We start from the raw sequence: 12,868 nt of genomic DNA, 5'->3' as shown, positions 1-12,868 counted from the left end.
CGCACTATCAGGTGAGAGCTCGCCTGCGGAGGACTTGCGCAGCTGTGCTCGGCTGGCACCTCACAGCTCAGCGTGGTTCTGCTCAAACCCAGCAGAGTCAGTCTGTGCAGTTCAGCATCAGCTCTGCTGGGTGCTGCGAGCATTCCTTGTATGTGTCCAAAGCCACCACACTGTCTTTCAGCCTGTCCTCCGACTGCAGTGCTTTAGAGGGCCAGTCCCACTGTATTGGGTGGGTTCAATGTGTTTGTACAGTGTTGGATTGAAATTAACACTTTCCCTGAAATCCTGAGCTCTGGGAAGTGCGTGTAGAAGCTGTGGCTTTATGCAAAGTCTGCATTTGCATGGCTGGCATTAACATACCCTTAAACGTACCCATGTGATCTTGAGCTGGCCCTGAGGGGATAATCCTGGGACATCACTGCCTTGCTCTCTCCAGCCCTTTTGTTGGTGAAAACAGAAGGCTTTGTATGGTGCCAGTGTGACTTCCAGGTGCCTCCATATCTCTTGGCCTGCACAGTGCAAAAGCAGCCCTAAAGTTTCTGTACCAGAGGTTGCCTTCTGCTGGTGTGTTTGCATTCACATCAAACAGTGCAGGCTCCCTGTGACCCTGCTAGCACTGCATACATGGAACAAGCAATCCCTCTATCTCCCTGATGATTGTCACCTTTATGCTGTGAGTCTATATTATTTCTATTTCTTCTCTACAATGAAGAGCAGTGAGATTAAAAAAAAAAAAAAGCTGCAGACTTTTTAATACCGTTTTGAAGAATGGTTTTATGCTCCAAAGCAGTAAACTTACATTACTAATATCCCAGTGGCAACTCCAGTCTTAAATTCTCTTAAATTTGTGGAGGTGTACCAAACTTTCTAGCAGCATTAGGACTGTTGGATGGGGATGGGGAGAAGTGGGAAGGTGGAGCAGCTGGAGAAACAAAAAGCCAAGATAGGCTTCTCACCTTTTATGGATGAGTAGGTTGGATTTCTCTTTTCACGTCTGTCAGGTCTCTTGATTCCACTGCTCTTGTACAACCATGTCTTGTGGCAACAAAATCAACTATTACATGTCCATTGAAGTGACACTAGTTTCTATATTGCATATACTGTAAAAATTAAAAAAAAAAAAAACAACTATATTTTGTTCATTTGTGTGGTTCTTTCACCTTCTTTATGCCTGTATCATTTTTTTCCTTCTCTGTTTTTCAAGGTCCCCCATCCATTGTTTGTTCAGTATGATTTCCCATTTGTCATTTTACTTGTTTTCCCTATTAACAGATGCTTTGTTGGTATTTATGAGGAAATGATTAGGACTTTATGGATAATTTGTAAGTCTTGGGCATATGTTGGTTGATTTTTGGTACATGTAGAAGAGTATTTACTTCAAATACTTTTCTGGAAAGGAAAGGTTGCACACACTTGCATTCTGAAAACAGAATCTTCCCCAGGTAAGGCCTTAGTTTCTGGAGCTGTTATGAGCGAAGGTAGTGTATAAGAAAAGAAGAACCTGGATAGTGGTCAGAGTAAATATTTCTGGCTATATGTGAAGTTGCATTATATTTGGTGATGCAATGCCAAATAAAATCCTTAAAGTGTTGCTTTGCAGAGTAGATTTTTCAGTATTACTGCACTGAGACTAATTTTTTTTTGTCGTAGCTATAGTTGGATACTTAAAGTTCTTATATGCACAATCACTTTATCTCCTTGTTTAATTGTTTGCTAATTCTGAGCCATTGACTTTCAAGTGGCTTAGTCTGCATCTGTAACTACAAGGTTGATGGGCTTTATTCTGTGGGCTTTTTTTTCTTTCAGGGTGAAAATGCACTGGCTGCTGTGCCAGAGGAGAGTCGCCATGAGGGAAAAATAAACTTTAAAGTTTATAGAAAATATTTCAGTGCAGGAGCAAACTACTTTGTGATTTTTATACTCTTAGTATTTAATATTTTGGCACAGGTAAGTTGTTGGGAGCCGCAAATAATATTGAATGTATTTTGGGTTTGTGAGGTTTTTTTCTCCCTTTTTTCTTTCTAATATAGTGCATACTTGTTGCTGTAATGTTTCATCTAAAATGTTTGGAAGCATGGTGTTCTTTAATAATTTTGTAGTGTTCCTGTGTCAGCATGGAATTTTGGTACAGCTTTGAGCGGTCTTGCACTGATCCTTATTTCAACAATTTTAATACTTCACTAAAATAATTACTTTGATGACAACTTGGCACAAAATTATAAGCCAGTGTACTTTTTTGAGAAAGAGAAGAAAATCATAAGGTGTGTGAAGTGGTGCTTAACAAACCTAAACAGTCAGTATGTTTCCAGTTGAGGAGGGTAAAGAGATTTACTGAGTATGGGAGGACAGAGTCTGACAGAAGTTCTGAAAGAACAGCTCACCTGTTGGGTAATTGCAGGTTGTGCAAAAAGTTTAGATGGAGGGTCACTGTTCAGCAGAATAAGAAAGTGAGGAAGAGGATAGGCAAGTATTTTGTTTAATGCAGACTGTAGCAGGTATGTAAAAGAATTTTTAAACAAGGAAAATTATTTTCAAACTTACTGAACGAAATGGTGAGCTGAGGAAACTGAGTGAAGATATCTTATTGCCTTTTTCTCTGTTCCTTGCTGAGAAAGCTCAAATTCATTTCATGGAAATGATTTGTCTTGGTTGTAAAAAAATAGTCTATATATTTTAACATGTTACTTACTTTTTGCTTGTCCTTGAATTGAGTCTGTTGGGAAGATAGCTAAGCAAGATCAAATCTTGTAGTAGACTGCCCACAACTTCAAATTCACATGAACAGAAGTGTATTTTGAGATAAATAACCCTGTTACATGTTTGTAGTCACCTCTTGTCACAGAAGGAAGGTGGCAGTAGGAATTTTTCCCTCCCTCTCCTCTCTCATCCTCCTTCAACCCCATTTCTGGTAATTATCTCCAGTAAACACAAATTTCTGGACTGGTAACATCAGAAAGTTTGTTAATCAAAAAGCATTTTGGAATATCTCTTGTAGCAAATTTAGGAACTGAGAAAATGAGTTCTTTAATGTTCAATTAACATACATTAGGAAGAGCTGCTATATTTTGTTTGCTAAAGTGTATTACTTTGCTTTAGTTTGCTAACATGTAAGGTAATTTAAGGTAACTTCTTTCTTTGTAGAGCACCTTCTAATGTGCTTGGCAAATTGCTGCTGGTCTTGAAAGACTGGATGGCATACTTCTCTGAATATGTGATGTTTTCCCAGAGGGCTTGAAAGAATAGCAAGTAAATTTAATTTTCTAATATTTTTTTTTAATTTTGTAAGATGATTCTTGTATTTGCCTCTTTTACTCAAGGTGGCCTATGTGCTCCAGGACTGGTGGCTTTCTTACTGGTAAGTTGATGATAATAACTGGCCAGTTGTTTCTGCCTTTTCAGTCAAGTGCTGTTTGTTTAATTGAAAGGGAAGGGAACCTGCTCTAGAATGGTTCAGGTTTTCCTCTGACTTCCACTTCTTTTGTGGGGGAAAAAATTTAAACTTTATGCTAAGTGTAGACTGTGATTGCATCTATTCATGTTGTGATGCATGTCGGCATCAATACATGAGATTTTGTGAACTGAAGATTTCAACAGAGTTGAATCTAGAAACAGCTGAACACACTTATTTGATGATGGTTATCTTCTGTGTGCATTTCCACAGGGCAAATCATCAAGGAAACTTGAATCTCTCAACAAATGGAAATAATGGAACAAACGAGACTGAACCTCTAGACCTTAACTTTTATTTGGGAATTTATGCAGGTAATTGCACGTGCACATCTGTGTGCATCTAAGAACTATTTATTATCTGATAGAGAGCTTTGAGAGGTGCAAAGCAATGGCAGTGTGAGGAAATGTGACTTCTAGCAGTAACTGACCAGTGTCTTAACAGGTTACGACCCTGAGTCTTGCTTTCTGATTAAATTAATTGCAGTAAATAAAATAAATCTGACAGAAGGAATAGTTTGAATGCAGAATCTTAATTTGCTTTGCCTGGATTTTGGAAAGTGAACCAGGAATTGAGTATTTGAAAAATCTGTCACATTAAATTGTGGTTATTGTCTATATATTAATAAGTCATTGAGCTAAATCTTCAGTCATTGTATGGATGGCAAGAGGGATTACTAATGGATCTTTGTTCTGTGCTGTTCTGAAACTTGGCATGGCTACATTTCTTCTGAAGTGCCATAGCAAAAGAACAAGTTTTTAAAAGGCATCCTAGGTGGGTATGCAAAGCAGGTTGTTAAAAAACATTTCAATATATTTCAATAGGTAGCATATATGCTTCTGAATATTCAGAAAAGGGCGTTGATCCTTGCATTCAGGCATCCAAACATCTTGAAAAACTGCTCCAAGATGTAGTAAAAATTGCCACAGAAGAATCATGTGCATGCTCTCAGATTCTGCTATTTAACACTCCTAGTGATGTACGGTTTTGTATGGCATGGTAATTTTTTCATGGAGATGTAAATGGTTGGTGTGAGAAAACAGGTGGAATGCCAGAAGAATATGCATTGAATGTATTCAGAAACAGCTCCATGGGTGAGAGAATAGGTGCAGGATTTTTTGTTCAGTTAAGTTTTCTGGAATCCACGTGATCTGAGTGGCTGACAGAAAACATTGTGTTTGGCCTGGAAAGCAGCAATTTAGGAGCCAGATAAACTTGGCTCTTATTTTCTCTCTGTAATGTCTTATTTCGTGAGCTGTTCCAGTGGACTGCACAGTATGATTAAATGTGGCAAATTTCACTTTCTCTGACCAGAGAGCCTAAACCACATTAGTGAAAATTTTATCATTTAAGGAATATTTTGCTCTAGATAGCAGAACAACAGAGGTTACCTTTGTATTGGAATGTTCAGATGACTTAAAGATATTTGCAATGGTTGAAGAGACAGCATTGACTTACCTACACAAAATTGTAAGTGAAGTTGGCGAAGTTATAAAAAGGTAGTACATTTTATATGAAATACATTATAATCCAACTTATCTTTTTCTATAATCTCTAAAACAGTATAAAATAATTTAACATTTTTTATTTCTGATTCTCAGTGTTTGGAAAGACAAAAAAAATTCACCACTGTAGTTCCTTCTTAGTCCTTGTTGCTTCTCTGAAACAGAGATTTAGAAGAGTAAAATTGCTGTTAATAGGAAACACTGTTGGCCAGAACTAAGGTACCAGTTCCACACCTCTTCTATAAGGTGAATATGCAAAGGGCCCTTGTCTCTCTCATACTGAGGTTCTGAGTTCATGAACAGGGAAAGCAAAGAGACAGACCGGGTGAGGGACTTGGAAGCATGTCTTGTTCTTCCTTCTCCCCAGCCATTAGGTCTGTTCAGGTGCTCTGTTCTGTGAGGGTCGTACCAACAGCTTCCAGGCCTGAGTAAAGTTGTACAGAAATGTGGGGTTTCCAGGATGTGGTCCCTCTCTTCCTGTTGCTCCCACAGACTTCTGTTAGGAATGGGCCACAGCCATAGCCTGCTGGTTCCTGCCTCTGCTGCTCCCTTTTTGCTCTCCAGCTTTCCTGTTTGAGTATATGCAGTTACTCGTGGAAAAGTTGTCTTCTCCTACCTGGCCTGGAATGCAGCAGCTGGGACAAGGCAAACAAACTCTCATCCCAGCCACCATCTTTTTTCTTAAAAACAGCACCTTGCAGACTAAGAGCAATAAACTGCAAACAGGCAAACGAGAGAGTGATGATACCTTTTCTTGCTCCCTGGGGGGATACAGAAGGAAGCAGGATGGGATAGCTTAACCACGTCACATAATTTAAAACCTCCCTCTTTCCCACTGTTACTATAGCTGTTCCTGAATTGTGTACAATTTTAACCTGCCCTTAGAAGAGGCAATGTTTTCTGCTGACAGCTGGGGTCTAACTTCAGCATGTCCTCAAGACCTGAGGTAGCTATGCTGATTTTCTGAAGCAGATCATGTGGAGCCTGGAAGCTCTGCCTAATGTAAGGTTTACACCTTCACTGTTCACCCTTATTGACAGGGGATTTGTGCAGCCACATTGGAGATTATGCACAGCAAACAGAGCAACAGCAATCTCATTATTTATGTCAGTTTTTTGCCTTGTAGCCCCCTTGTCTTGTAAGCAGAGTTGTGCCCAGAAGAGTCTGCAGACCAGTTCCCTAGAAGGACTCTATTTCACGCGGCATAAGGAATGCATCTTAGAAAGTGTGAAAGAAGTACACATAATTTAAATGATTTGGTGTGTTTTACAAGGGGAAGAATGACATGAGTGGTTTGGGCTGATGTGGAGTAATTCAAGGTTGTCTCTAAATAGCCATGTATATATTACTTGTTTAATACCTGCTGGCAGGTGTTGAATCTTCAGTGACCTCTGCAATCCACAATTACACATGGGACTGTGAAATGAATTTTTTAGTAAGGCTGTTATGCAGAAAGTTTTAATACAGATTTATCTCATGGGTTAACAGACATTTCCTACATTTCTATGAAGTACCAATTCTTTCAAACAGAAAAGGAGAAGTTGATTAAATTGATTCTGTGATAGTAACTGAAACTAGTGACAAATGTATCTGTGTTCTGCACTCAGTCTGAGTCCCCATAGGCTTAAGTTTGGATTCTTGCTATATGCAGAAGTCCAGAGAATTTGATTTTAGTTCAGTTTTATTTTTAGCTTTTTTTTTCTTCTGAAAGATCCGTATCTTTTTGGAGGCTCTATTCATGGTTTCGTTTTTTTTTTTTGTTTCAGGTTTAACAGTGGCTACAATATCATTTGGCATAATAAGAAGTCTTCTGGTGTTTCAAGTTCTTGTCAATTCTGGTCAAAATTTGCACAACAAAATGTTTCAATCCATTTTGAAAGCTCCTGTCTTGTTTTTTGACAGAAATCCTATTGGTAAGTTTATTGGTATAAAAAAACCCTCAGCATTTAATGTATCTCCTTGATTGCACAAATTATACCATTTCTGGACAATTAGAATTTTGTAGTATTTTTGCACTTTTGTTGGGTTCTTTTGCTTCTTTCACTTAGACTTTCTAAATTTAAATTTTTACTTAAACACTTTAAATTTAACAGTGTAGTCTTTTTCAGTTTCAAACTCAGACTGCTTATTGATGATTCATCTTACTGTCTTTAAATGGCAGCTTACAGAACAGCGAATTACCTGTAGCTTTGGTGTTGTGTGTTGACCTGTATTTGCACTGCTGTTCTGCTGCAGTTTCACAGGGTGTCTCCCATATGCTGAATGTGTATGAATGCATTTTGTAAAACTGTGATCCAGATCCTTATGTTCTTCAAAAGAAAGGAGAGAGAAGCCAGAGCAGAATGAAGAGTGGGGAAGTGGGTGGTACTGATTGACTAGCCAAAGGTTTCTCTTTTACATGAGAAACAGAAACCTGATGGTCTTCACTCCCTTGGAAAAAAAGGGGCATGGGCTTGTTCTCATAGCACCAGGCGACATTTAATTGTAAGGATATATAGGGATGGCTTTACTGTTTCAGAGAAATTAGTAGTATTTTCAAGGAATAGATACTCATGTGGAGAAAAGGTTCATGCCCATGATATGATGAACGAAATGTGTACAATTTGATCTTAAAAACGTCCCTAAAGCTGCAGAAGTTTAGGGCTGTGTTACGTGGCCTACTTGTACAGTGACTGTGTGGAAATGTAAATTCAAGGCCACTGCAAAGGATTAGAAGGGAAGCTCAAGAGATGGGTTGGTGGAGAGCTAGTGAGAGCACATACATCAGAAGAAATCCTAGTGCTGATGTGTCAGACAGGGATTTTCCTCTTCTGTCTCTTGTGTATGTGTGCGCAGCATATGCAGTAACTGTATTTTTGAGGGAATACATAATGATCTTGTAAGAATGCCCATAAATCTGGCTCATAATAACAAACTAAGAACTAGAGAGAAAACAGCAACAATGTAGAGTAACACCAGTTTGCTTTGTAACACTGTGAAGCTCCAATTAGCAGTGCATTGTAAAACTGACATTCATAAAACCTGCCTGTCGCTGGTATTCACACACTGTTGTGACTTAGATGTGTGTTTCTATTAAACAGATACTTTATAGTAGAAGATTAACTTCAGGATGCATATATTTCTTTCCCTTCATCTTTCTTCTGGTCATGGTAGCATGCAAAATTACTGCTGTTCTGATCTCTACATCATTTGAAAAAGGAAAAAAAAGAGAAAAAATGGCACATGAGACAATGTTCTTGTTCAGAATTGCAGCATTTAGCAGTTCTGAAATCCTGTTTGTAACATCTGTATTTCATTGTCTGATTTACATGGATTTCTAACTGTTTATTTATCTTTTAGAACTTCACATGCAATTTCTTGCATTGAGGTGGGGTGTATTTTTTTTTTTGTTTTTTCCCCCTATCTTTTTTTTAATATGCTTATAAAAGACATACTGAAAATAAATTGAAATTATTAAATGCCCCTTTTTCTAGTGTTGTGATCGTAACAGCTAAGCCAAACTATTAGTTATCATATCCCATATTAGCAAAGCTGCAATGTCAAATCTGTCATTTAAGCATCCAGCATGTTCTCAGTATTTGTGTGAAGTCTCTAAGACCTCAGCAGAAGCAATGCTGAACTGAATTTTGCTGTTTTATTTATCAAAAAATAATCAGCAATTAAAAAATGCCACGGCTAGTATTTTGAACACATGGTGATCTGTGTTCCAGAGTCGAGGAAGGAAACTTAAATAAATAGACATCCCAAGCTCTTGGTAATTCTTACTGGGGAAACAGGGTAGTGAGGAGCATCAGAGAGTCGACATTAGGAAATGGAAATACGTGGTGAATCATGACATGTCTGTCAGCTCTCAACAGTGTAGATTCAATCAGTGTTGGTGAATAAATGAGATGACTTACTTGTAAAAAAAATTAATGCTTTGTGAATCAGTTTAGGCATGAACCCAAGATCTCTCTTCACAGGTTGCATTGGCAATATATAGGGAGGGGAAAGTTGTAAAGGGAATAGTAACCAGCATCTTACCCAGATGATAGAAGAATGTCAGTGTATTTTTGGAACCTGGATTACATAGCAGAGACAAAAGGAATATAAGGACCCCGCTCCTTTCTCCCTTCCCAGCCAAAAAAATTTGTATGTACACAGATTTCACCTTTCTGTAATTTGGCATAGGTCTAAAAATAGTTAAACATTACTGCATATTTTGCATTGGAAGAACCTTATTAATAAATGACCGTCTGTTTCTTTCTTAAGCATTTAGTCTAACCCTACTGAGCTGATAATCCTAACTGACCAAAGTGTATTCAGAAAAAATTGCCATTTATTTATGACTGAAATTCAGATTTATCAGCAGGTACCTCTACTGCATCACTTACACAGCGGTAGCGAAAGCTTGATGGGTAGTTGAAGTGTTAGTAGTTTGGGTTTTATCACATCTGACTTGTTTGCATTTGTTCACAAAACTTTTTTTTTTGAGAGTAGAATTTGGCTCTTTGGGAACTTCTTTGCTCTTCTACCCATATCCCAGTAAGGGAATAACATGAATGTCAAACTATCTGTAAAGTAGGAAGATGTGGATGTTTTCTATTTCATAGTGAATGCTTTATATATTGCTCTTCACATGTCACTTGCAGGGGTAAAGGGGTTGGTTTCTGTGCACGTCTAGCACAAGAGGGCAGCATGATCTGTTTTATCCCAGTCGAGCATTACAGTGGCTTGTTAGAAGGATGACAAAGTTCATCTGTTACATTTTTAGAGATGGTATTTGAGGAGTGAATTTTCAACCTCTCTGCTGAGCAGTAGTAATGTGGTTTCATTCAGTTGTCTTCATTATCTGCAGGAATAGTATTTTCTCCGGATATTTTATGCAATAAGCTTTTCAGCTTCATGTAGTTGTGAGTTCAGGAACTTTTTTCGTTTTGGAATTAGTGGCCAAAAAGTCAGATAGTCCTCTAGAGTCAGAAGAGTCCCATCAGGGAGACCTTCTTCAGCCATTATTCCTTTTAATTTCTTTAACAAGGTGTTTGTAACGCTTCAAAACAAATTTGTTACAAAGCTAGGTGAAAGGGACCTGAACTTCGGCAGCAAAGACTGATTTGGGAGTTGCCTCTTTTGAAATTAGTTTCTTATTGAACAGTTCGGAGAATCCTAGTTTTGATGAGCTTCAGCATTTGATTCAAGATTACTTGCTTAGCTTGTAAATGAATTGTTCTTTTCCAGGATTTAGGGACAGAGATTAGAGAAGGGATGCTAATGTGTAACATGCATCATTTCCAGTTATGGTAGTTTTAGTGTAAATTGTGTGTAATTTTGAATTGCATTGAGTTTAGAAAGCTGAAACCTGCTGCTGCTCTGCTGATGGGTGCTGTAAGAAGGAATGAATGATATGCATTAATTTGTTCAGATAAAATAGGAATCTCTCCCCCTTCTAGAGATTCTGTCTAAAATTTACATTGAACCAGAATCACTGAACAAATGCAGCTTTTTTTTTTTTTTCTGAATTGTATCTCCCCAAACTCTTGGTTCTGACAGTTCATAGGAGGAAAAGAAATATTTTGGCAGACTTTACAGCATTTCTGGCCTTCTTAGAAATGGGAAGCACTGAATTGTGTGATGGTCGTCCTCCACCTGTTAAATTAACAGATTTTTTTTTTCCCACAAATGTGTTGTGGAAGCATTAAATAAACATTGATCCCTTTGAGTGCTTACCTAGACTTTGAGATTTGACCTGGTTATAAAGAGAAATATTCTTTTTTGGTTTTGGCAGCCGGAAATGACATGCTGAACTGATAACTAATAGCAGCACATGAAAGCAAATTCCAAATATAAAAAGATTAAAATGTGAAAGAAAGCTGTTGTTATAATGCAGAGTTTGTTTTTCTTTAAGGCATAAGGAATTTAATTATGATGTTCATAAATCAAGTGTTGAAATGCTTATGATTTGACAGAGAAAGTTCCTTTATAGGATTAAAAGCATGTTCATCAATGCACAAATGCCTATCTGCATTGTATCTGACAGAAGTGTCAAATGGGCAATGTTGTTAAAGGGTTTCAACCATATAATATTTGCAACGAATATGGTATTTCAGCAGTCTGAAAATTACAATGCTGATAATGAGGTTGTTAAATTATACTTTATCAGTTGGATAGTGAAACTGCTCTAGTTAGTGTACATTAATGTATGCTTGTTCACACAAGTGATTCTGCTGAACAAGTAGCATGTTCAAACAAGAAATACTGGTCTTAAACCGTGTGATTTACAGTAGGTGGTGTTTTGGCATATCATGCAGTTAACAAGGCAAAGCTTCATGTTAAGATATTTTGTTTGTAGTCTCATTCGTCACTGATATAAATATTCAGTAGCAATGCCAGGAAATGTATTGTATTCCTATTTGATTCAATGACTCAAGATCTGTGCTATCTTTCTGATGCAGTTTTCAGATATATCCTTGTGGTCAAGATGAATTCTGCAGGGTTGTGGAAAACTGTACCAGCTCTTTTGACAGCTTTCATGTTCTCTTAAGCTAATACAAAAAAATACATTGTCCTTAAAGCAGCAGAGGCTTTGTTTTCAACTCCTGTGCCAAGCTCTAAAGCGCGTTCACATGTGCACAGGTTTGTGAGTTTACGTTGGAAAGAAGTCCCTATAGGAGAGCCTTTTGTTGTAAAATAAAAACACAGATTCTCTCTTCCGTGTTGGTAATCACTTGCATTTGTTGTTATTAAGATGGCAACACAATGGGTTCCATCAATCATCAAGATCCTTAACAACCACACAACGTTGTAAATATTATGTTTGGGTGTTTGAGTGGAACAGCTCGTCACTGAAGTAGGTGTGGTAATTAAAACCTGTTAGGTTGCTGCATGTGTTAAAGAAAAAAGCCTCTAATGTTTTTTTCATATAACAATGGCGATATATACTTTAAATCTTATCAGGGCGTGATTATTAAATGATATTTTATGGGAGTTGCTCGTTTACTGTTAGTATTATCATGGCTTTGTTAAGAGTTTAAATAGTCTTATTCTTCCATGTGTTTTATCACCATTATGATTCTGTCAGGAGCCTTATAAAGTTGATTGCTGTAGGAGTAGTCTTTAAAGTTAGTAAATGGCACTTGGGAGTTATGTTTACATTTATTATCTATTAGCAAAAATCAATTCAACTCTATCCTATTCTTTTCTGCAATAATCATTGAATGAAACTTGGCCATAAACCGATGAGACAAGCCCTTTACATTTTCAGTTCACCGAGTCAGAGCTCACCCCGTTTATGCCTAATACGGGAGATGAAATTAAAAGGTTTACGGAAAAGCTGTTCGTAGGAGGGGACGAGACATTAGATAGGGAAATAACTTGCGTGAAGCTTGTACTGACAGCCACTTCCAAGTGCAGCCTTCTGCTTTCCCGGCACAAGATTCCACATCCTTTCATAGGGATTTTCTATCTTCTTCGCATTAAGATCCCCTGGTGGGGAAAACAGCCTGCTGGGAAACTCATTTCTGACCATATGCTGACCTGCCCAGATATTGCAAACTCTAGTGTTTTCATTTACTGAAATAGCTACAGAGAGAGCAGCTCTCGCCCCACCTCAGCCGAGCAAAAAGGAGGCATGGAATGTCGAGGAAGACGGAGAAGCCTAATTAAAAATACTGGCTTTAAAAGACTGCACGGAAGCTGTTCAGAGACATCCCTTTCCTGCAACTGTAGTGGGAAAATAAAAATGAAATTTTGTTTTAGTCTTGCATAGATGGCATGCTGTTTTGGTGAGATTTGTGGCAATAAGGAACTAAATGTTGGTTGGAGATACTTGAAAACAAGAGGAAGAGACTGCTGTAATATTGATGGAAAACTGCAAGGGGCTTAAAAAGAGGGCCCAGCTGAGGTGATGCAGCTACAAATACGCTTTTAGAGATAATCC

The 12,868-nt window shown here is 37.9% G+C and overlaps 1 protein-coding gene across 1 annotated transcript in view; it reads left to right on the top strand.

Moving 5' to 3' along the window:
- ABCC4 (ATP binding cassette subfamily C member 4) overlaps window positions 1-12,868 on the top strand; it is a 146,367-nt gene that overhangs the window by 48,048 nt on the left and 85,451 nt on the right. The window contains exons 16-19 of the mRNA XM_032100049.1: window positions 1,807-1,947; window positions 3,318-3,355; window positions 3,662-3,762; window positions 6,720-6,866. Coding sequence (XP_031955940.1) covers window positions 1,807-1,947; window positions 3,318-3,355; window positions 3,662-3,762; window positions 6,720-6,866 — 427 coding nt within the window. The remainder of the gene's footprint in view (window positions 1-1,806; window positions 1,948-3,317; window positions 3,356-3,661; window positions 3,763-6,719; window positions 6,867-12,868) is intronic.

The sequence above is a fragment of the Corvus moneduloides genome, chromosome 2, assembly GCF_009650955.1.
Source record: "Corvus moneduloides isolate bCorMon1 chromosome 2, bCorMon1.pri, whole genome shotgun sequence".
Taxonomy (NCBI): domain Eukaryota; kingdom Metazoa; phylum Chordata; class Aves; order Passeriformes; family Corvidae; genus Corvus; species Corvus moneduloides.
Note: the sequence above shows the minus strand (reverse complement) of the source record. Positions and strands in the feature narration are given on the sequence as shown.